General features: G+C 46.9%; 1 protein-coding gene across 2 annotated transcripts in view; it reads left to right on the top strand.

Moving 5' to 3' along the window:
- Positions 1-408: 408 nt before the first annotated feature.
- Positions 409-20,792, top strand: part of RUNX1 (RUNX family transcription factor 1) — a 171,614-nt gene continuing 151,230 nt past the window's right edge. For both annotated transcript variants that reach the window (XM_039710048.1, XM_039710047.1), the window contains exons 1-2: positions 409-492; positions 681-794. In XM_039710048.1, the coding sequence (XP_039565982.1) occupies positions 740-794 (55 nt within the window). In that variant the 5' untranslated portion in view covers positions 409-492; positions 681-739. The remainder of the gene's footprint in view (positions 493-680; positions 795-20,792) is intronic.

Genomic DNA, 20,792 nt, shown 5'->3' with positions numbered 1-20,792 from the left:
TAGTAATTGAATTTTCTGTTCTCTTCTTCATTGGCACAGGCAGAGACAAAACTTCCAATTGATTACTGGTTTAGGCTTTTTATTTTTAATTTTTTTCTTCTTGTTGTTTTGGGGAGGGAGAAAACAAAGAAAGAGCAAGGCTAAGGAGGGATTGTAGCACTGGACCCTAAGGAAGACCAAGATTTCCTCTAATCTTCCAGCACTCCTTAGAGGGTGCCATCATAGAGATTCAAAAAAAAAAAAAAAAAAAAAGAAGCAGAAAGTCGACATCACCCCAGTCATGTGATACAAAAGAACCAATGGAGACAGGTCCTGGAAAGGGGAACAGTTAAATTTGTAATTTGGGTTGTGTGAAACACTTCTTTGGGCCTCATAAACAACCACAGAACCACAAGTTGGGTACGGAGGCAGTCACCCAAGAGCGGGTCCGGGATATTGGTCAGCAGGGAGGGCGAATCGTTGTGCCTGCAAACCACAGGGTTTCGGAGGGTGGTAAGCATCATCAACCACAACCAAGCCGCTACTTTTTTTTCCCCCCTCCTTCTTTTTAAGAAACAATTTCAGAGTTCTTTGAGTAAAAGTAGCTCAGGATCCGCTCCCAAGGTGCTGGGATGGAGCCGAGAGGGATGGCTGGGAGGAGGGTGGTGGCAATGACCAGTCTTCATTTTGCACTCCCCAAGGTGGAAGAAACCCTAAATTCCCTCCCAGTGAAGAGAGAGTGAGTTTTAGAGAGGAAACAATGGCTTCAAACAGCATATTTGAGTCACTTCCTTCTTACCAGCACTTCTTGAGAGGTAAGTGCCATTCAGAATTTCTAAATAGATGTTTTGCTTTCCCATGTCTCAGAAAACATGTTTGGAGAGGATCTGGGCACTTCCTTGCAGTACATGGGGTTTTTTCCACTTCAGTTTTCTTTGAGTTGATATCTGAGCTCGCAGAAATATCATCTCCTTGCTTATCAGTTAAAGAGATTACAACAAGGTTTCATTTAAGCTGTTCAAACAACCATTGCATGCTTGTGAATTTGCTGTTCTCAAATCCCAGAGGGCTCGGACAACTCCTGGGAATAACTGCAGGTACAAGAGGGGCAGCACAAGCTCCTTTTTGGTTCTTTTTGGGGGAATTTTGAGCAGCTGCCACGACAAATGACAGTGCGGGGAGGGAGCAGCAAGCCCAGCCAAGCAGAGCAGGATTTAGGCTGGGTTTAAAGCTCAGATAAAAGCTTAGGAACCTGCTTAAAGTTTGCTGCAACTCACGTGGCTCGGGGAAAGGAGTGGTGGGGATCTCTGAGGATGCTCTGAGGGCTGAAGGAGCAGCTGCAGCCCTGGAGGGGCTCCGGGGGGAACTGAAGGACTTCAGCCAGCAATCTGTGTTTTGTCACCAGTGACCAAGAGGTTGCAGCGTTCTTGTCGTGTTCTCAGCACCCCCTGTGGAGCTGATGCTTTAGTCATGGCTTATTCACACAGCTCAGCCAGGCTCTGGCACGGGAAACTTCTCAGCTTCCCGGGAATTACCTTCCTAAAGAACTCCTGGAGCTGAACTTTCCCCCTGTCCTGCAGCGGGGCTGTGCCCACGTGGGTGACAAGGACACGGAGCCCGGCCCAGCCCTGGCTTGACCATGGATTTTTTGGGGTCTTTTCTTTTTGTTAAAGTTGGGATTAAATGTGTGAGGGTATTTCTTGTTTGGACTTAGATGTTTGTTAGTTCTTGTCTCTGTTATAGTCTCATAAGGTGTGAGTTTTGTAGTGCTTAACTTTAATAAGTTAAAAATGGATATGTACTTTCTATAAGGCTTTTTAAGGATAAACTGTTGTATAAGAAATTATATGTAAATTATCTTTACTTTTGACTCAATAACTGACTACTTGTGGCTTGCAATGGGGACTTTTTTATCTAATTACACAATACTACTGAAAATCATGAAGAAGAAGGTGAAGAAGAAGGTAAAGAAGGATTAGCTTCTGCTTTAAAACTTCTATCTTGTTTTCTATATATTACTATATTCTAAGACTTTAAGTTTTGTACTATGTGATATTACACACTTGTATTCAAACCACACATAATCTGAGTTCTATTATTTAATTTTGCAAGTTTTCTCTATGGCTTTAGGTCAAATGCAGTGCTCTCTTGGGGGTCAGTGCCTGTCAGCACAGAAAGTCTGAAATTCTCAGCAGCCAGGGTTCCAAAAATGGAGCAGCACTTCAGAGCTGCTCCGAGCCCAGCCTGGCTGGCGTGAGTCAGGAGTTTATTCCCATTAATAACGGGGAATGCGGAAGAGCTGCTCCCAGCTGCTGTGTCACCACTGGCAGCAGCTCCTGAGGGTCACAGCCTGCCCAAATCCTACCCAGCTCCGCTGTTCAAATCTATTTTCCCCCCCTCCTTCTCCTCATAACCGGAGTTTTTCTCCATCTTTTTCCTGGCACTGCAGCCTGTGAGTCACCAGCACCTTCGTGCCTGGGTGGGGGAGATGCTGAAGGGTGAGCAAGAGGTGCCCAAGTGCTGACATTGCTCAGCACCCCGAGCAGTGAAAGGAAGCAATACTGCTAAAATAACAGGCAGGATCTTCCTGCAACTCGTCAGCCTTTTTTTTTGTTGGTTTGTTTTTTGTTGGTTTTTTTTTTTTTTTATTTAATTTTTTTTTTTTTTTTTTATTTAATTTTTTTTTTTTTTTTTTATTTAATTTTTTTTTTTTTTTTTTAATTTAATCTTTTTTGTTGTTTTTTTAGCTCAGCAACTGCTCAGTGTTTAATCTGTAGCACAGGAAGGGTTCTTGAGGAAATTTTGTGTGTGTGATAAAGAACAGAGTGAGCCTCGTGGGGCTGTGCTTGTGCCAGGCCACGGGGCAGGATGGAGAGCAGGGGTCGTGTGCTTGGCAGGAACCCAAAAAATTTCAGAGCAGCTGGTTGAAAACCAAGGGCTGGCTTGTCCAGAAAAAGAGGAGTTTCATAAAGCTACTTAATCCAGCAAGAGATTTAGCTCAACACCCCAGAATGGGGTTTATTTTTGTCCTAATTTTTGGCATTAATGTTGTTCCAGAGCCAGTATTTTGTTTTCTTTGGGGAATGGGTTACAAGCAGGGCTAGGCTGGAAGTCACCTGCTAATCTTAGGAACACCTGGAAGGTTCTGGACCAGGCAGGACAGGGCTTGAAGTAACCTGGGATAGTGGGAGGAGTCCCTGCCCATGGCAGGGGGTGGAATGGGATCATCTTTCAGGATGGAGAGCAGGGGTCGTGTGCTTGGCAGGAACCCAAAAAATTTCAGAGCAGCTGGTTGAAAACCAAGGGCTGGCTTGTCCAGAAAAAGAGGAGTTTCATAAAGCTACTTAATCCAGCAAGAGATTTAGCTCAACACCCCAGAATGGGGTTTATTTTTGTCCTAATTTTTGGCATTAATGTTGTTCCAGCACCAGTATTTTGTTTTCTTTGGGGAATGGGTTACAAGCAGGGCTAGGCTGGAAGTCACCTGCTAATCTTAGGAACACCTGGAAGGTTCTGGACCAGGCAGGACAGGGCTTGGAGTAACCTGGGATAGTGGGAGGTGTCCCTGCTCACGGCAGGGGGTGGAATGGGATCATCTTCAAGGTCCCTTCCACCTCAAATCATTCCTGGTTTTTGTATTTAAATAAAATTTCCCTTTCAGTTTTGACAGCGTGAGCACAAAATCCTGCAGAACCTTGTGTAAAGAGGTTTTTCCTGCAGAAAACCTCGGGTCAAACTTCAGTTGAGTTGTAAAAAAAAATGTTTCATCATTGCAAAAGAACACCGTGTGTGTGTGTGTGTGTGTGTGTGTGTGTGTGTGTTGTCTGTGTGTGTGTGAACGTGGAACGGTTTTCCAGCAGTTCCCTTTCTGTTCCTTTCTCCACTCAAACGAACTCAGGGCAGTTTCAAAATCCTGGGCTCAGCAAAAGGAACGTTTGGGCTTGGGAGCAAGAAAAATAATCATCCCTAGGGTGGGTTGTTCTCACCCTGTTTCTCAACAGCCTTTGCAAGGAAACGTCCCCAAAGTGCCTCTTTTCTGCTTTTCCCGCCAAAATTTATTGCACTTTCTCCTTCAACCGAAATCGTGACAGAAAGGGAAAAAAAAAATTGTTTTCTCTGTGGATTTCCCTTTATCAGGCCAGGCAGCTCTGTGAGAAGGAAATCCACCATTCTTCTGAGTTCTATTATTTAATTTTGCAAGTTTTCTCTATGGCTTTAGGTCAAATGCAGTGCTCTCTTGGGGGTCAGTGCCTGTCAGCACAGAAAGTCTGAAATTCTCAGCAGCCAGGGTTCCAAAAATGGAGCAGCACTTCAGAGCTGCTCCGAGCCCAGCCTGGCTGGCGTGAGTCAGGAGTTTATTCCCATTAATAACGGGGAATGCGGAAGAGCTGCTCCCAGCTGCTGTGTCACCACTGGCAGCAGCTCCTGAGGGTCACAGCCTGCCCAAATCCTACCCAGCTCCGCTGTTCAAATCTATTTCCCCCCCTCCTTCTCCTCATACCCGGAGTTTTTCTCCATCTTTTTCCTGGCACTGCAGCCTGTGAGTCACCAGCACCTTCGTGCCTGGGTGGGGGAGATGCTGAAGGGTGAGCAAGAGGTGCCCAAGTGCTGACATTGCTCAGCACCCCGAGCAGTGAAAGGAAGCAATACTGCTAAAATAACAGGCAGGATCTTCCTGCAACTCGTCAGCCTTTTTTTTTGTTGGTTTGTTTTTTGTTGGTTTTTTTTTTTTTAATTTAATCTTTTTTGTTGTTTTTTTAGCTCAGCAACTGCTCAGTGTTTAATCTGTAGCACAGGAAGGGTTCTTGAGGAAATTTTGTGTGTGTGATAAAGAACAGAGTGAGCCTCGTGGGGCTGTGCTTGTGCCAGGCCACGGGGCAGGATGGAGAGCAGGGGTCGTGTGCTTGGCAGGAACCCAAAAAATTTCAGAGCAGCTGGTTGAAAACCAAGGGCTGGCTTGTCCAGAAAAAGAGGAGTTTCATAAAGCTACTTAATCCAGCAAGAGATTTAGCTCAACACCCCAGAATGGGGTTTATTTTTGTCCTAATTTTTGGCATTAATGTTGTTCCAGAGCCAGTATTTTGTTTTCTTTGGGGAATGGGTTACAAGCAGGGCTAGGCTGGAAGTCACCTGCTCATCTTAGGAACACCTGGAAGGCTCTGGACTCCTAATTTTTGGCATTAATGTTGTTCCAGAGCCAGTATTTTGTTTTCTTTGGGGAATGGGTTACAAGCAGGGCTAGGCTGGAAGTCACCTGCTAATCTTAGGAACACCTGGAAGGTTCTGGACCAGGCAGGACAGGGCTTGAAGTAACCTGGGATAGTGGGAGGAGTCCCTGCCCATGGCAGGGGGTGGAATGGGATCATCTTTAAGGTCCCTTCCACCTCAAATCATTCCTGGTTTTTGTATTTAAATAAAATTTCCCTTTCAGTTTTGACAGTCTGGGCACAAGATCCTGCAGAACCTTGTGTAAAGAGGTTTTTCCTGCAGAAAACCTCGGCTCAAACACTGCAGTTGAGTTGTAAAACAAATGTTTCATCATTGCAAAAGAACACCGTGTGTGTGTGTGTGTGTCTGTGTGTGTGTGAACGTGGAACGGTTTTCCAGCAGTTCCCTTTCTGTTCCTTTCTCCACTCAAACGAACTCAGGGCAGTTTCAAAATCCTGGGCTCAGCAAAAGGAACGTTTGGGCTTGGGAGCAAGAAAAATAATCATCCCTAGGGTGGGTTGTTCTCACCCTGTTTCTCAACAGCCTTTGCAAGGAAACGTCCCCAAAGTGCCTCTTTTCTGCTTTTCCCGCCAAAATTTATTGCACTTTCTCCTTCAACCGAAATCGTGACAGAAAGGGGAAAAAAAAAAATTGTTTTCTCTGTGGATTTCCCTTTATCAGGCCAGGCAGCTCTGTGAGAAGGAAATCCACCATTCTTTTGGAGCTTGATACTGGGTGAAAATTGGGAAAAAAAGAGGGGAATGGGGAAGCAGCAGAGTTGCTGCAGCCCCTGAGGGCAGTGGCAGGCACAGAAACCCTGACATATTAATGGGGTGTGGTGCACCACAAAGGATGTGGCCCTTTTCCTATCACACCCCACCAGCTCCTCGCTCAGGGAATGAGGATCAGGCTGGAACCTCTCAATTCCCAACACATTCCAAGGAGAACTTTTGGGATGGGGCATCAAAATGAGTCCTCTTGGGGGGTCTTGTGGTAAAGAGTGACCCTAGAGGTTTTAAAGGATAAAATAATTGCATCACACCCCCCCCCAATTTTTATCATTCCTAATTTCATAATTTCTAATTTTGTCATTTCTAATGTTATCATTTCTAATTTTATAATTTTTCATGGTTTTTTCATTGTAACAATTTTAAACTTCCTGATAATTTTGCCTATGAAAGAAAACAGAATGAATCTTTTCCTGCAACTCAAAAGAGCACCAAGTGTAATATTTTCCAGGAGGGCACTTTTCCCTCGTTTTTGCTGCAAGGTCTGATTCTTTCAGTAGGCAAAGAGGTTTTCTCCTGGTTTTGCCTTCGTGATAATTTTTCATTAATTAATCATGGCCGTGGTGTGACATTTTGATGGTTTTGTTATTAACTGGGAATGAAGGGCAGCACAGGAATTTTATAACATGGAAAAATAGAAAAATAATCTGTGGATGGTTTCTTCTGAGTCCTACAGTGCCAGGGAGCACCCAGGCATTGAGGGAATCTTGCCTTGTAAATGCAAAATAAAAGTGTGGTGAGTGCAAGGAAGGGCAACAAGGATGGGAAGGGGCTGGAAAACAAATCCTGGGGGAGCAGCTGAGGGATCTGAGGGGGCTCAATCTGGAGAAGAGGAGGCTCAGGGGGGACCTCACTGCTCTGCACAGCTCCTGACAGGGAAAGGAGGAGAGGAAATGGCCTCAAATGGCACCAGGGGAGGCTCAGGTTGGAGACTGGGACAGAAAATTTCCCCGGCAGAGTGGTCAGGCCTTGGGCTGAGCTGCCCAGGGAGGTTTGGAGTGACTGGAATTGTCCCAGAGGAGTCTGGATGTGGTCTTGGGGACAGGGTTTGGGGTGATGCTGGTGGGGCTGGGGTGGCACTGGATGGTCCTGAAGGTCTTGAGATGATTTAATGGAGAAGCTCCTCTGGCTCTGAAGGTCCTCCCTGGATTCAGGGACACCTGAGCACTCTGCTTCTCACTGAAAATTAGTGGCTCTGACTTTCCTTGTGGTGGAATTCCCGCTGGAAAAGTCCTCAAGTCCCTGGTCTGGGTGGGATTGGAGGCTGAAAGGATCAGGGGCTCCTTCCCATCAACTCCAGAACTGTGGGTTCCTCATCCCTGGCAGTGTCCCAGGCCAAGTTGGGGCACCCTGGGACAGTGGAAGGTGTCCCTGCCATGGCAGGGGTGGAATGGGATGATCTTTAAATCTCTCCCAACCCAAACCAGTCTGGGATTGTCTTTTTCCAGCATCATACATTCCCTTGTCACTGTGGAGCGAGAATTTTCCAGGCCTTTTTCAGGCTGCCTGCCCCGTACCAAAGAGTTAATTCATGTCAGCATTATAAACCACTGACTGCAGCTTGTGCATAGGAAATTGAACTAAAGCTCATAAAAACCTTGGCTTACAAGTAGAAAAACCTTGCACAATGTCTGATTTACACAGCCTGAGCTCTTTTTTCACTTAAAAGCCTTGAGAAACATTGCGAGGCCTGAACGCAGGAAGTAAAAAGTCTGACAGAGCTGAACATGCTGCTCTGGTGAGATCAAGAGATTTTATCCTGCGCCAAAATATTTCACTGAGCGTTTCAGCAGCCCCACTCAGCCCAGGGATATGTTGTGCTGAGTCTAAAAAGGATTTAGGTTCTGTCTGGCCTGCACATCCCTCGGGTCGTTTTGCCTTTGCCCTTTATCACTTGGCCATTAATTAGAGATTCTTGGGTGTTTTACCATGAGGGACCAACTCCAGCTCTGAGGTGGCTCTCTGGTGGAAAATGAAAGTATCTCCCCCACGCTGCCAGGGGGTGCAGTAAAAACAGAAAATAAACTGCCTTTTTTTTTTCTTTTTAATGTGACCAGAAGATAATCAAGATTTAGTTTGACTGCTGAGGCATGATCCCAGAATAACAGGGTGCTTATCTCGAAATGCACATGAAAGTCAGGGGTAGAGGCAAGTTTATGAAAGCAATTTTTAAAATTTGACTTCACAATAAAGAATGAGCATCTCAATCATGCTGTTATTTGAGAGGGGAGAGACTGTACCTAAACAGGAGAGGCAAGGAAATTACTGCTGTTGAATTTAGAAAGTGGATTTGAAAAGCCAAGGAGGCACAATCCTAAGGAAAAGCAGATTTCTCTGTAGATTATCCCAAAACCAGCAGAAATGTCTGACTTTGACATCCTGCCCCATGTAGATGGTACCTGCTGGGTTCCAGAGCTTTCTGCTGCACATCCAAAGGGATTCCCAGAGGGCCAGGCAGGAATGGGGATGGAGAGCAAGGCTGAAAGGCAGAGTGGGCTTTAAATTGCACCAGGAGAGGTTCATTGCCATAAAACCCCGCCGAATCCAAGGCTTAAACAGAATCCTAAAAACTCCTGGATTTGTCCATACATACAAAATGTCATGGAACTGTTTAGGTTGGAAAAGCCCTTTAAGATCATCAACAATTTCTTAATAAATACCAGCCAGGTTGAGGGGGGAAAATACCAAAACAAAACAAACAAAAAACCAACCAAACAAAGAAAACCAAACAAACAAAAAAACCCAAACAAACAAAACAAGCAAACAAACAAAAAAAAAACCCCAAACAAAAAAACTTTGTAAGGGTTAAGTTCTCCCTTTCCCTCTCCCTGCCCTAACCCAAACAAACAAAACAAGCAAACAAACAAAAAAAACCCCAAAACCAAAAAACTTTGTAAGGGTTAAGTTCTTCCTTTGCCTCTCCCTGCCCTATTTCAGAGCACAAAGCAAACCCTGTTAAAGCTGGGGAAGAAAGATCCCCTGGAAGCAGCTCTGTCATCTGCCAGATGATTTGTGGCTTCCTCCAGGACATCTGGGATTGGCCATGGAGAGAGACAGGCCACGGTGACTCACTGGGCTGAGAGGACAAGAAAACATCTCCCTCCTTTTTTCTGCTCTGCAGAGGCTGGGTAATATTTGGATAAACTTGAGTCAGCTGCCTGAACTGTGCAGTGATATCTCCTCTGTGAGAGGCACGGATGGGCTGTGTGGGGTGGCAGCAGTGGAGATGACAGCAGTGCTGGTGGTTGAAGCATCTGAGACACCTGAGCTCCCACAGAGGGCTCCAGGCTGTGGGTGTCTTGGTTTGAAAAGACAGGTGTTTGTTAAGGAAGGCAGGAGTCTCTCTTGAAATGAAAAGAATGCAAATTATTATAGGCTGAGTTGTTATGATTTTGAAATTAAGGGGCTCTCAGGCAAAGAGATGGGAGTAGGAATAACAGATCTTTATTAGGAATAATAATTTTTTTAAAAAAGTAAAAATAAGAATGCAGCAATACAAAACAACACTGCCAGAGTCAGAGCATGCCCTGTCCCCCTGTGGGTCAGGGTGGTGGCACAGTCCCATCCCATGGGGGCTCAGCCCTCCTGCAGTGCCAGCTGTGCTTCTGCTGGAGCAGGGATCCTGCACAAGGCTGCAGTTTTCCTCGGCAGCTCCAGGGCTGCTGGAGATGGGCCTGCTCTTCCTCTGGGAATGCAGGGCAGGAGAAAGCTGCTCCTCTGGGAATGCAGTGGGCAAAGGCTGCTGTGCTGTTCCAGGCTCAGATTGGATCCAGGTAGGAATGCTTGGCTCCTGCCCTGGGCGGAGCATCTCCCCATGGGATGCTGGAATTGGATCAGCCCTGCAGGGACACTCAGTGGCCATGGACAGCAGAGATCTCCTGGAGGGAGGATTGGCTGTGGGAGAGAGAAAGAAAAAACTGCCCCAGCTCTGACAGATGGAAATTGAACACACACCCCAGACACATCCTGCATTTCCAACCCAAGGCACTCAGTGAAGCCTGAGCCCACCCCAGAATATCCTCTGAGGCACTAAAATCAAGGCATTTCCACTCCTGCCAATGGAAAGAGTAGGAATTATGCAGATTCCCAATGGCATTTCCAAAATAAATGACTTTTTTTAACACTGGGATCCCAGCCAAAGCCTGGCTTTACAAACAATTTAAGTTTAGTAATAAAACTAAATGGTTTCATCCAGTAAAACTAAATTTAGTCCAAAACATTAAATTTTCTATAAAGATTTATTCAAATTATTGAAATAGGAGAAAGGGCATAGAAGAACTGAGTGTGAAGCAGAGAAGGAGAGAGTGAGGGCAGCTCAGCTGGAAATTGAATTTCCAATTCATCCTTGCTGTTGTCTGGAGGATTCCCCACTTCTGCTGTGAGTGAAACTGTCAAACTGGGCAGTTTCACCTTGTGAAGATCTGTGACAACACTTTATCTGGTTCTGATAAATCTGGGAATTTCTGTTTCCAACCTGTAGTTTTTGGTTTGAGTTTCTGATTCCAGTGAACCCCCAAGCAGTCTGAGATGGGCTTGGGGCTTTTTTCTTTTGCCTCATGAATATTTTGTCTTGCAGGATGTTTTCTGTCATCTGCTTTCATGGTGAAGCTGTGATTTTGAAAGCCCAGAAGCTGCATTTAGGTTGGGTTTTTGTCTGCAGGTTGAAAGGTTTATGTCTTACAATCTTTCTGAGAAAGCACTGGAAGGAAACCTGAAAACCGTCAGGTTTTATGAGATCTGCTATAAACATTTCAAGCTGCTGTATTTAGGGCAAGCCCTGCCACCCTCATCAAATCAGCAGCTCAGAGGTTCTGAGCCAGCCCTTCCAGTGGCTTTTTGTGGTGTTTAAAAGGGAAAGGAGAGTTTGGGAAATCCCTGGCAGGTTCAGGGTGAAGCACAGCGTGGGGCTGAGTGTCCTTTGTGACAAATGTCTGCGGCCTTCAAAGCCCCAGCACCACCTGCAGCTGTCAGAAGTTCATTTTTTTACGTGGTTTTGTGGAATTCATCTGTGCTGTGACACAGCCAGACCTGGGCTCAGAGACCCACAGAGTCCTGGAATTATCAGGATAGGAAGAGATCCTCAGGATCACCGACTCCCGCTATCAACAGCACCAGCATCACCCCAATGGTCACATCCAGACTCCCCCTGAGCACTCCTGGAGAATTCCTGGCCCCCAAATCACTCCCCCCTCCTGTCAGGAGTTGTGCAGAGCAATGAGGTCCCCCCGAGCCTCCCCTTCTCCAGACTGACCAGCTGCTGGCCACTTTGCCCCTATCTGGAGGGAGCCAGGATTTTATCCTAAAACCTGGCTCTAGGACAGATTTTCTTCCCTCAAAGAAAGGGAAAGTGGCTGCAGGAATGGTTTTAAAGCAGCACTACCTTAAATCTGTCCTGGCTGTACAAAATCAGCAGCAACAGCCCCAGGGTTCATCTCGTGCCCTCGCTCAGCACCACAGCTTGTCCTGACATCTGCCAGGGGTACCAGGGAGCTTCCCTCATGTCCAAAAGGATATTGAGGGGCTGGGGAGTGTCCAGAGATGGGAAAAGGGGCTGGAAAACAAATCCTGATGGATGAGGGAGCAGCTGAGGGAGCTGGGGGGGCTGCTCAGCCTGGAGAAAAGGAGGTTCAGGGGGGACCTCACTGCTCTGTACAGCTCCTGACAGGAGGGACAGGGAAAAAATGAGGGGAAATGGCCTCAAATGGCACCAGGGGAGGCTCAGGTTGGAGACTGGGACAGAAAATTTCCCTGGCAGAGTGGTCAGGCCTTGGGCTGAGCTGCCCAGGGAGGTTTGGAGTCACTGGAATTGTCCCAGAGGAGTCTGGATGTGGCCTTGGGGACAGGGTTTGGGGTGATGCTGGTGGGGCTGGGGTGGCACTGGGTGGTCCTGGAGGTCCCTTCCCACCTGGGTGATTCTGGGATTCCCATCAGCCAGAGAGGCCCCGGGTGTGAGAGCAGGGCTCCACCCACTTCACGGGAAGGGCTTTGTGTTTCAGAATTCAGTTAGAGATGATATCAGACTTCTGTAAAACACTTCTGGTTTTCAGGACCTCCATGTAAATCAGCTCTTGGGGCTTGTATGAGTCAGAGGGAATAGAATTCATATCTGGAAGATATGCTCAAGTTCAGACTCCATGAACAAAATTTTTGACTAAAACAGAGAAGTTTAGATTAAACATTAGGGAGAAATCCTTAGAATGAAATTCCTGGAGAGGCTGTTGCTGCCCTTGGATCCCTGGAAATGTCCAAGGACAGCTGGACAGGGCTTGGAGCCACCTGGGACAGTGGAAGGTGTCCCTGCCTATGGAGGGGGTGGAACAGGATGATCTTTAAGGTCCTTCCAACCCAAACCTTTCTGATCCTGTATTTGTGAGTGCTGGTGAATCACTTGCTGCATGATGTGGTGGTTTCATTGCTCCAAACCCTGTGCAAGAAATTTGGCTACAACTTTTTCCATCCTTTTGGCCACCTCTGAGAGGAAAAGGACCCCTCAGTCTGCAGAGTTTTCTCTTTATCAAACCTGTGAAAGTGATAATGAATGGGGCTGAACGCCCACACATTTTTCACACCAAAAAAACTTTGCACACTGAAACCAAGAGTCAGGTCTCTTATAGGAACATGAGCTTCTTCTGGCTGTCCCTTACTGGAGAAAATGATTTAATTTTCTAAATGAAGCAGGGTTTCATATACAGCATGCCTGGAAATGAAATGTGAATGACTTGCAAAGGTTAAAAACCAGAGATAGGAGAAACTTTTGGGGTTTAAAAGTGATAAATATTCAGATTTTGGAGTAACAATCAGAACTTCTAAGGCTGGGGTAGTTTTGTTTTTCTCTAATAGGGATTGCAATGGCAATAGTCATTTTTGTCACCAGTTCCCCAGGGAATGGGCATGGCCTGAGGCTGCCAGAGCTCCAGGAGCCTTTGGCCAGCAATGCCAGGGATGCCCAGGGTGGTGGGGCTCTGGCCAGGGCCAGGAGCTGGATTTGGATAATCCTTGTGGATCCCTAAGGATAATCCATGGTTTTATAAATCTCATTTGGGATAACAAGACATTACCAACATGAAGAGGGATTTAGCGTTCCCCTGTGGGGTGAATTTGTGTCATTAAACTGATTTCTAGGCAAGGAAAGATGATTAAGAGTCACATTTTACTGGGGCAATTAAGGCAATCCAGCCTTTTGTGTACATGGAACCTGATCCAAGAGTCAGGGAAACCACTGGAAAGACCTGGCTGATGGCTTTGGGCTTTGGATGAGACCTGGGATGACTCCTGTGCTGCAGAAAAAGGTGTGGCACTGATGGCCCAGGCCAGCAGTTCCTCTTCAAACAGCTGCTTTTTGCTTTGGAGAAGAATCTTGGAATGATGGAATGATTTGTGTTGGCAGAAACATTAAAACTCATCCCATCCCACCTCTGCCACGGCAGGGACAGCTTCCACTGTCCCAAGCTGCTCCAGCCCCAGTGTCCAGCCTGGCCTTGGGCACTGCCAGGGATCCAGGGGCAGCCCCAGCTGCTCTGGCAATTCCATCCCAGCCCCTGCCCACCCTGCCAGGGAACAATTCCTCATTCCCAAGATCCCTTCAGGCCCTGCAAGGCCACCCTGAGCTCAGCCCAAAGCTTCTCCTGTGCAGGTGAACAATGCCAGCTGTGCCAGCCTTTCCTGCCAGCAGAGCTGCTCCATCCCTCTGCTCATCCTGGAGCCTCCTCTGGTTTGCTCCAGCAGGTCAGTCCTGCCCTGTTTTGCTCCATTCTCAGGATGTGCTGAATAAAAAACTCCTCTGTGTGAGCCAGAGGTCCCAATTCCAGCTGCCCACCAGGGGCTTGGCTCATTTTTCCAGGTTCATTAGGAAATCCCCCTCCTAACCCTTCCCTCCTGTGACAGCTCCAAGTTTTGGGCACATCCGTGTCCCACGTGGAGAGGGCAAAAGCAGCTCTTGAGGCTTGGGGGTGTTCCTGCTTTGATGAAACCACCCCAGCTGGAGATCAAAAGCACTTTTTAAACAGAAGCAGTTGGAGGTTTTCCATCTGCTCAGCTCCTTTTCAGCCTTTGGTAAAGCCCATTCCAGGCAGAGGGATCAGGGGATGCTCCAGATCCCATTATCTGAGGGGATCAGGTGTGGGACAAGGCTGGACATGAGGTCAGCCTCTGGAGCTTCAATTTATACAAATTCCTACACCGAGCTTTTCTGATTTAACATGTTTTAACAGAAATTTGTGATCAGATTTCAATTCATTTCCAAGGAAAATCTTTTCCCTGTCCCTTAACTTGTTTTCTGGCTGAGGTCTCTCACTTGGTAAGGCGAAGAACTTGAATACTTTAAAGCATTGCTGGACATTTTAGTATATTTTGGTTTGTTTGTTTTTTCTGCAGGAAATTAAGGCCTCTCTTATTTGAAACTGCAGTTCAAAGACGAATGAGAAATTAAATAAATAACCTATAGAAAAACATGAGCTGTCCTATTTTAGGATGTCATTACCTGCAGCAAAGTTTCTCTCACTTCTTTTTCTTCGGTGAGAAAACAAACTACCTCGTGATTGAGGTCTGCAGGAAATGCTGCTCTTTGCAACATTTGCCACCAGCCAATTCACCCAAACATTTCTAGCACATGACTTAAGTTGCAAATTTTGCTGCTGGTTTGCATTTCTGCAGCTGAAGACAAACCTGCTTTGAGTTACCATAAAACAAAAGCAAAAAATAAAATAACCCAGTGGATTAAAGATTTGCCTGGAAAAAAAATCCATTTAAATTATTTTTTACCAGAATTCAGTGCAGAAAAGAGAGTGAGAAAGTCAGGAAGGGGAAGAAGTTTTTCATTGTGATTTAACCCTTGAGTAGCAAAGCTACTTTTCCTCTGCTGATTTCTGTTTCCACTGGGGGCTGCATTTTCCAGCTGGAATGGGGAATATTCCCGAGCAGCTGGAGCTGCCAGGATTTCAGGGAATGGTTGGGTGGTGTCTGTTTCCACTGGGGGCTGCATTTTCCAGCTGGAATGGGGAATATTCCCGTGCAGGATTTCAGGGAATGGTTGGGTGATAGAAATCTGAGGCCCAGCTGCTGATATTTGAGACACAGGTGTTTGGACCTGCATTTGACCGTGAGTTAAAATAACGGAATAGAGAAAACTCCCCCAGGTTGTGCTCCCAGAATAATCCACTGGCATTTTTCCAGGTTTTTGGTTGGGTTTTTTTTGGAAGCTCGGTGTTTGAAGTCAGTCCCCCATTGTTCATCCTCCTGGGTTATTGAATTATTGTCCTTTCCTTCACTGGTGTCTTCTCACTTCGGTTGGGGTTGGATGGATGCAGGTGGCCCAAAGAAATCCTGGTTCTGTGCCTGGCACCTGGAATTCCTCTTTGATCCTGATTCCTGGGGCTTTTTTAAAAAGTCAGGAAGGGATCATGGAATCGTGGATTGCTTTGGGTTGGGAGGGAACTTAAAAATCATCTAATTTCAACCACTTTCCACTCAGAGCTTTCCACTGTCCCAGATTGCTCCAAGTCCCATCCAGCCTGGCCTTGGACACTTCCAGGGATGGGAAATCCACAAACTCCCTGGGATGGAAGGATTGTCTTCTCCTGGAGCTGCTGTGCACTCCTCCTCTTTAATTTCTGAGTTTACCCCGAGTCCTGAGTCAACAAGTGTTGAACACACCTCCAAAGTTCTTGATTTTCTCCCAAAATCTCAAGTTCAGGACTCTGTGCATACATCCCACTGGATCAACAGGTTCCTGTGAGATCTTAATTTCCTTTTTCCAGGCTCTCCTAGAAGTTTCCTGCATGAGCCTGGGCCTGTTAATTTTGGCAAAGCAGTGACATCAACGTTAATTTTGGCAACGCAAAACTCGAAAGTGGCGTGTGCTGGGCGTGGGAGGGAGAAAATGGCAGGAAAAAAGAGAATTATTTCTAAACTAGTTCCTTTGCTGTTACTTTTTCGCTTGAATAGATGTGAAACTCGAGAGGCAGCTTGTGTCAGAGCTCTGATGCAAGTGGTGATGTGGTTGATAAAAAGTGGGGGGGGTGTTGAGCCAAAGGGTTGGTTCGAGTCAAGATTAGAGTGGGGCAGAAGTTGTGCCTCCTGTGAGGGGAATTGCTGGGCTCAGGCCCTGCCCGTGGCTCTGGGGCCATTGCTGGGCCTTCAGCCCCACACACTAAAGCAGCACAGAATGTGAAAAATAGAAAAGCTCAAACCTCACAGCTCCCTCAGCCTTTCCTGGGCACGGAGCTGCTCCAGGCCCTTGCTCAGCTCCAGGAGCTCCTGTCCTGCTGTGCTGAGGAGCCAGAGCTGGACACAGCACCCAGAGGTGTCCCCAGAGCTGGGCACTCCCTCACCTGGTCATGTTTCAAGGGAAATGTTGGAGAAGCACTTGGGATGGAGTTGGATTGATTGGCTTGAACACTTCAGGCAATTACTCCATGGATATTAATTCCATGAAATCCAGATGTTGTTAATGGGGGCCTTCCCCACAACCTGTGCAGGGTGGTGAAAACCTCTCTTGCTTCTCATGAGAATTTGTCATTCTTCTTCTGGCTAAACCTTGCTTTAGTGGGAAGTTCCAAAAAGCTTTCATTGAAAATGTGCAAAGCCACTAAAAGGCTTCTCATTGGAGGGTAAAATTTCAGATGGAAGCATCACCTGAACTCAAGCCAAGTCTGGCTTGGTGCAGTTAAAAAGCCAGGAGAAGCTGTCCTAGGCAGACCCAGATTTCCTGCAGACATGGATGTGCTTCGTGCCTGAGGTCTCTCAAACCCGAGAGGGATTTAATCTGATGGAAGGTTTTTCCTTTCTCCAGGAATCTAAAACCTCCCTCAGGCTCCCTTCAGCTGGGACAGAGCTCTGGCAGAGCCTCTCAGCCACGGTTGATGAAAGCCAAAGGAACTTCAGCCCACTTCTGCTCTATCAACTTTAGTAAAGTTGGCCCACAAACCACAAGAGCTGGGGGAGGGCCAGAGACAGCGAGGAGAGATCACACAAGCTCTGCCTCCACAAAAGCAGCCTGAGAGAGCAGTTTGCAGCTCAGTTTGGCACCAGTGGCATCCCAAGTTAGTCAAATCCATCCTGAAAAGATCAAATTACTCTGAGAATAGGATATTATTCCTCATCTTCATGGATGAAGAATGAGGGAGGAATGATCAGATTGTAAGTTCAGCAGTTCTGAGAACCTCAATTTTACAGCTATCTCCCAAAAGATCTCGTGTTTACCTCAAAATTCAGATTGAATCAAGCTGATGTTTGAATCAGAAATTTCCTGAGCACCACACATTATTTCAGGGCTCTAATATTGTGCCTCTCCAGCTGCAATCCAGCTCAAATAAAAACCACCAAGAAAATCCAGGGGAGAAAAGTGTTCTCCAGTTACTTTTCAGCAGAACTTGAAAATGCCAAGGACTGTTTCTGGATATCAAGCTGGGTTCTTTCCAATTCAGGATATTCTTGATAGACTCCTTAAAATCCTCCCAGGCTCCAGCAGAGCAGCAGGTACACAGAGACTTCATTCATGCATTTAAAATTCTTTTTTTCTTCTTTTTTTTTCTTGCAGAAAATAATTGAAAAGCAAAACTTCATTAAAAAAAAATTAATTCCAGAGCTAATTTTTTCCCCCTGCTCTCCCTGGTGTTGATCTGGCACTGGGAAGTTCCAGTAATACTTGTAGGGTGCAAAGCCAAAGCTGCCGTTGGAAAAGGCTCCACCTCTGGCACAGGGAATAACCTTTGCCCAGGGAATTATCAGAGCTTGTTTTGTTTTTCCCATATCTCCCTTCTGGGTAAATTTCCAGGCTGGTGACTCGCTGCTTGGCTGGGCAGGTTTCTCTGCAGGACAGCCCAAGTGACCGTGGAGAACAGAACGTGCTCCTTGAGGAGCCTGACCTGCAAAATTTGGGGCAGAGGGGTGGGAATGGTGTCAGGATCCACAGAATGCCAGAATCCCCAAATCCCTAAGGCTGGAAAAGACCTCTGAGACCATCCAGTCCCAGCTGTGCCCCATGCCCACCTTGTCCCCAGCCCAGAGCTCTGAGTGCCACCTCCAGGCCTTCCTTGGTCACCTCCAGTTGTTCCTTTGGCTTTTTTAGAAGCATTTCCATTAATTCAGCCCTCACTCCAGCAAAGGGGAATTGCATAGCAAACAAATCATGGAAATCTGCATGGAATCATGGAAAGCTTTGGGTTGGAAGGGACTTTTAAGGCCATATCATTCCTATCCCCTGCCACTCTCTCCGAAAGGTTGCTCCTTGGACAATTCCAGGGATGGAGCATCCTCAGTTTTTCTGGGCACACCAGAGACATTCCCTTGGTGTTTCAGCGTAGCACAACCCCTTCCTCAACAACAAATTCGAGGTGGAATCATAAAAAGGGAGCAAAATGAGAGCTCAGCCTCTCCCCTGCCACACAACCGAGCCCCACCAGGACTTTTTAGTTCCTCCCAGCAGGAAGGAGCTCGGCTCGCACCTGCACCCACTTTTCCTCCGGGAAAAACCCCGAGAGGCTCCAAGCTGGCACGAAGCACCCCAAACACCCCTTTTCCCCGGAGTGCTGGGCCAGCTGCCGGCCTCTTTGGGGCATCCTGTTTGTAGGAAAACAAGTGACAGTTGCAGGAGGGTTGCGAGAGCGAGCAAACCGCAGCCCCTGCCTGGGGCTGATAAGGGCCCTGCGCTGCTCTTGCAGCAGTTCCGTCCCCGCTCCCCCCCGGTGCCTTCCTGTCCCCGGGCTCTGCCCGGCTTCTTTTCAGTTATTTTGGTTTCTCAGAAGGGACAGGAGCTCTGCTGCTGGCAGGGGACGAGGGTTTGCCCCCTCCTGTGGGGCTGGCAGTGGGGAAGGAGGAGGGTGTGAAGAAGGGGATTTAAAAGCGCGGACCCGTCGCGGTTTTTGGGGTTTCGGGAGTTTGCAGCCACCTGGCAGCCTGATGTCACCAAGGGCTTTGTTGGGCTGATCTAGCCATGATCAGGGCAGTTCTGGAGGGGATCAGAGCTGGTGGCAGAGCCCAGAAGCATTTCTGGGCTCAGGGGCCATCAGTGGGACAAAGATCTGTGTTTGTGTCTCAGGGCGATGCAGACTTTGAGATGTCACAACTCAAGTGAAAGGGTGAAAAAAAACTGACTTAAAACGCACCAGGGGAGGTTCTGAAAAGAGATTTGAGGGTTTTTCCCCCACAGGAGCAGTCAGGAAGTGGAATAAGTTGCCCGTGGTAGAGTCACTGTCTCTGGGAGCGTTCAGGAGTCTGGATGTGGCCCTTGGGGACAGGATTTGGGGTGCTGCTGGTGGCACTGGATGGTCCTGGAGGGCTCTTCCCACCTGGATGATTCTGGGAAGCAGCTGCCACAGAACAGGATCAATATTTGCAGACAGAAAAAGATGTGAGGAGGGGTGAAGCTGTAAAACCAAATGTTATTGCTCCTACTTAAACACAAACACAAAACCTCTGCGACCTCCAGGAAAGATTTCCCCCACTCCTCTGAACGAGAGCTCTTTTCTTATCAGCAGAAAATCATTTATTCCCTAAAGCAAACATTAATTTTGCCATAAGAGCAACAAAAAACCGTGGAGCTCCCAGTGTATAAATTTCTGGAGGATCAGGAATGATTTTGCCTCTGCCTGTTCAGGTTAAATTTAGGCATTCTGATTCATGGAATGGTTTGGGGTGGAAGGGATTTTAAGGATCATCCTTGCCATGGCAGGGACACCTTCCCCTGTGCCAGGCTGCTCCAGCCCCAGTGTCCAGCCTGGCCTTGGGCACTGCCAGGGATCCAGGGGCAGCCACAGCTGCTCTGGGCACCCTGTGCCAGCCCTGCCCACCCTGCCAGGGAACAATTCCTCATTGCCAAGATCCCATCCATTGCTGCCCTCTGGCACTGGCAGCCATTCCCTGTGTGCTGTCCCTGCATCCCCTGGAAATTGTCTCTCTCCAGCTTTCATGTCAGATCCTTCAGGTCCTGGAATTATGTCTATTTTTGACAAAACTCTGATGTATTTTTTAATAAATTACTTCAGCAAAAATTCCCAAAAAACAAACCCAAATCCCCCCTTTCCTGGTAGGAGATAAGGAGGTTGCAGTCAATAATATTTATTTGAGTAGTGCTAAAAAGACCCAGATCAGAATTTATCCCCTTTAATCCAGTAAAAATCAGAATTTATCCCCTTTAATCCAATAGCACCTGCTCAAGGACATCCAATATCTTCATTTTTATTGGGATCCACACCCAAAAGGGAGTGTGGGGTGCAGGGCTCCTGTTACAGCCAGCTGCTCCCTGGAATCCTCGGGTTTCCCAAGGAGAAAGGGAGCAGGTCACTCCTGAGGCTCTCCAGGGATTTCATTTCAAAGCTGGGCTAGTCAGGTTTTCTTCAAAATAGCAACCTTGAAAAATTATTGTTGTTTTTGCATTAGAGATGGTTGAATGAGGGGACACAGATTTTAAGGTTTTCTCAGAAGATAACAGTGAAGTTCATTAGAAATTCTATTTTTTTATGGACTGTTTTGAGAAAGGTGGACTTGATTGGTCGTCAATTAACACTTCTTACGTCATTGGTTAATTAGGAACAACACCCTTCTTGTAAACATCTTGCAAGCAAACAACAAGTTTAAAACACCAGCTGTAAAGATTAAAGATTATTTCGATTTTTCTTTGAGCTTTCTCAAAGTTCCTCTAGAATAAAGTTTGGGAAAGTTGATTTGATTTCTCTCTGAGCAGACTCTCAGCATCCACAACAGATCACCAAGGTGGGAAGTTTTTGTTTTTCCCAGGGTTGGATGGGCTTGGAGTGACCTGGGACAGGGAAAGTGTTCCTGGCCATGGCAGGGAATTAAATTTTAAAGATCCTTCCCTCC

This window comes from Passer montanus, unplaced genomic scaffold (assembly GCF_014805655.1).
Source record: "Passer montanus isolate IOZ18808 unplaced genomic scaffold, ASM1480565v1 scaffold220, whole genome shotgun sequence".
In the NCBI taxonomy this organism is placed as follows: Eukaryota; Metazoa; Chordata; class Aves; order Passeriformes; family Passeridae; genus Passer; species Passer montanus.
This window is presented reverse-complemented; position numbering and strand designations above follow the sequence as displayed.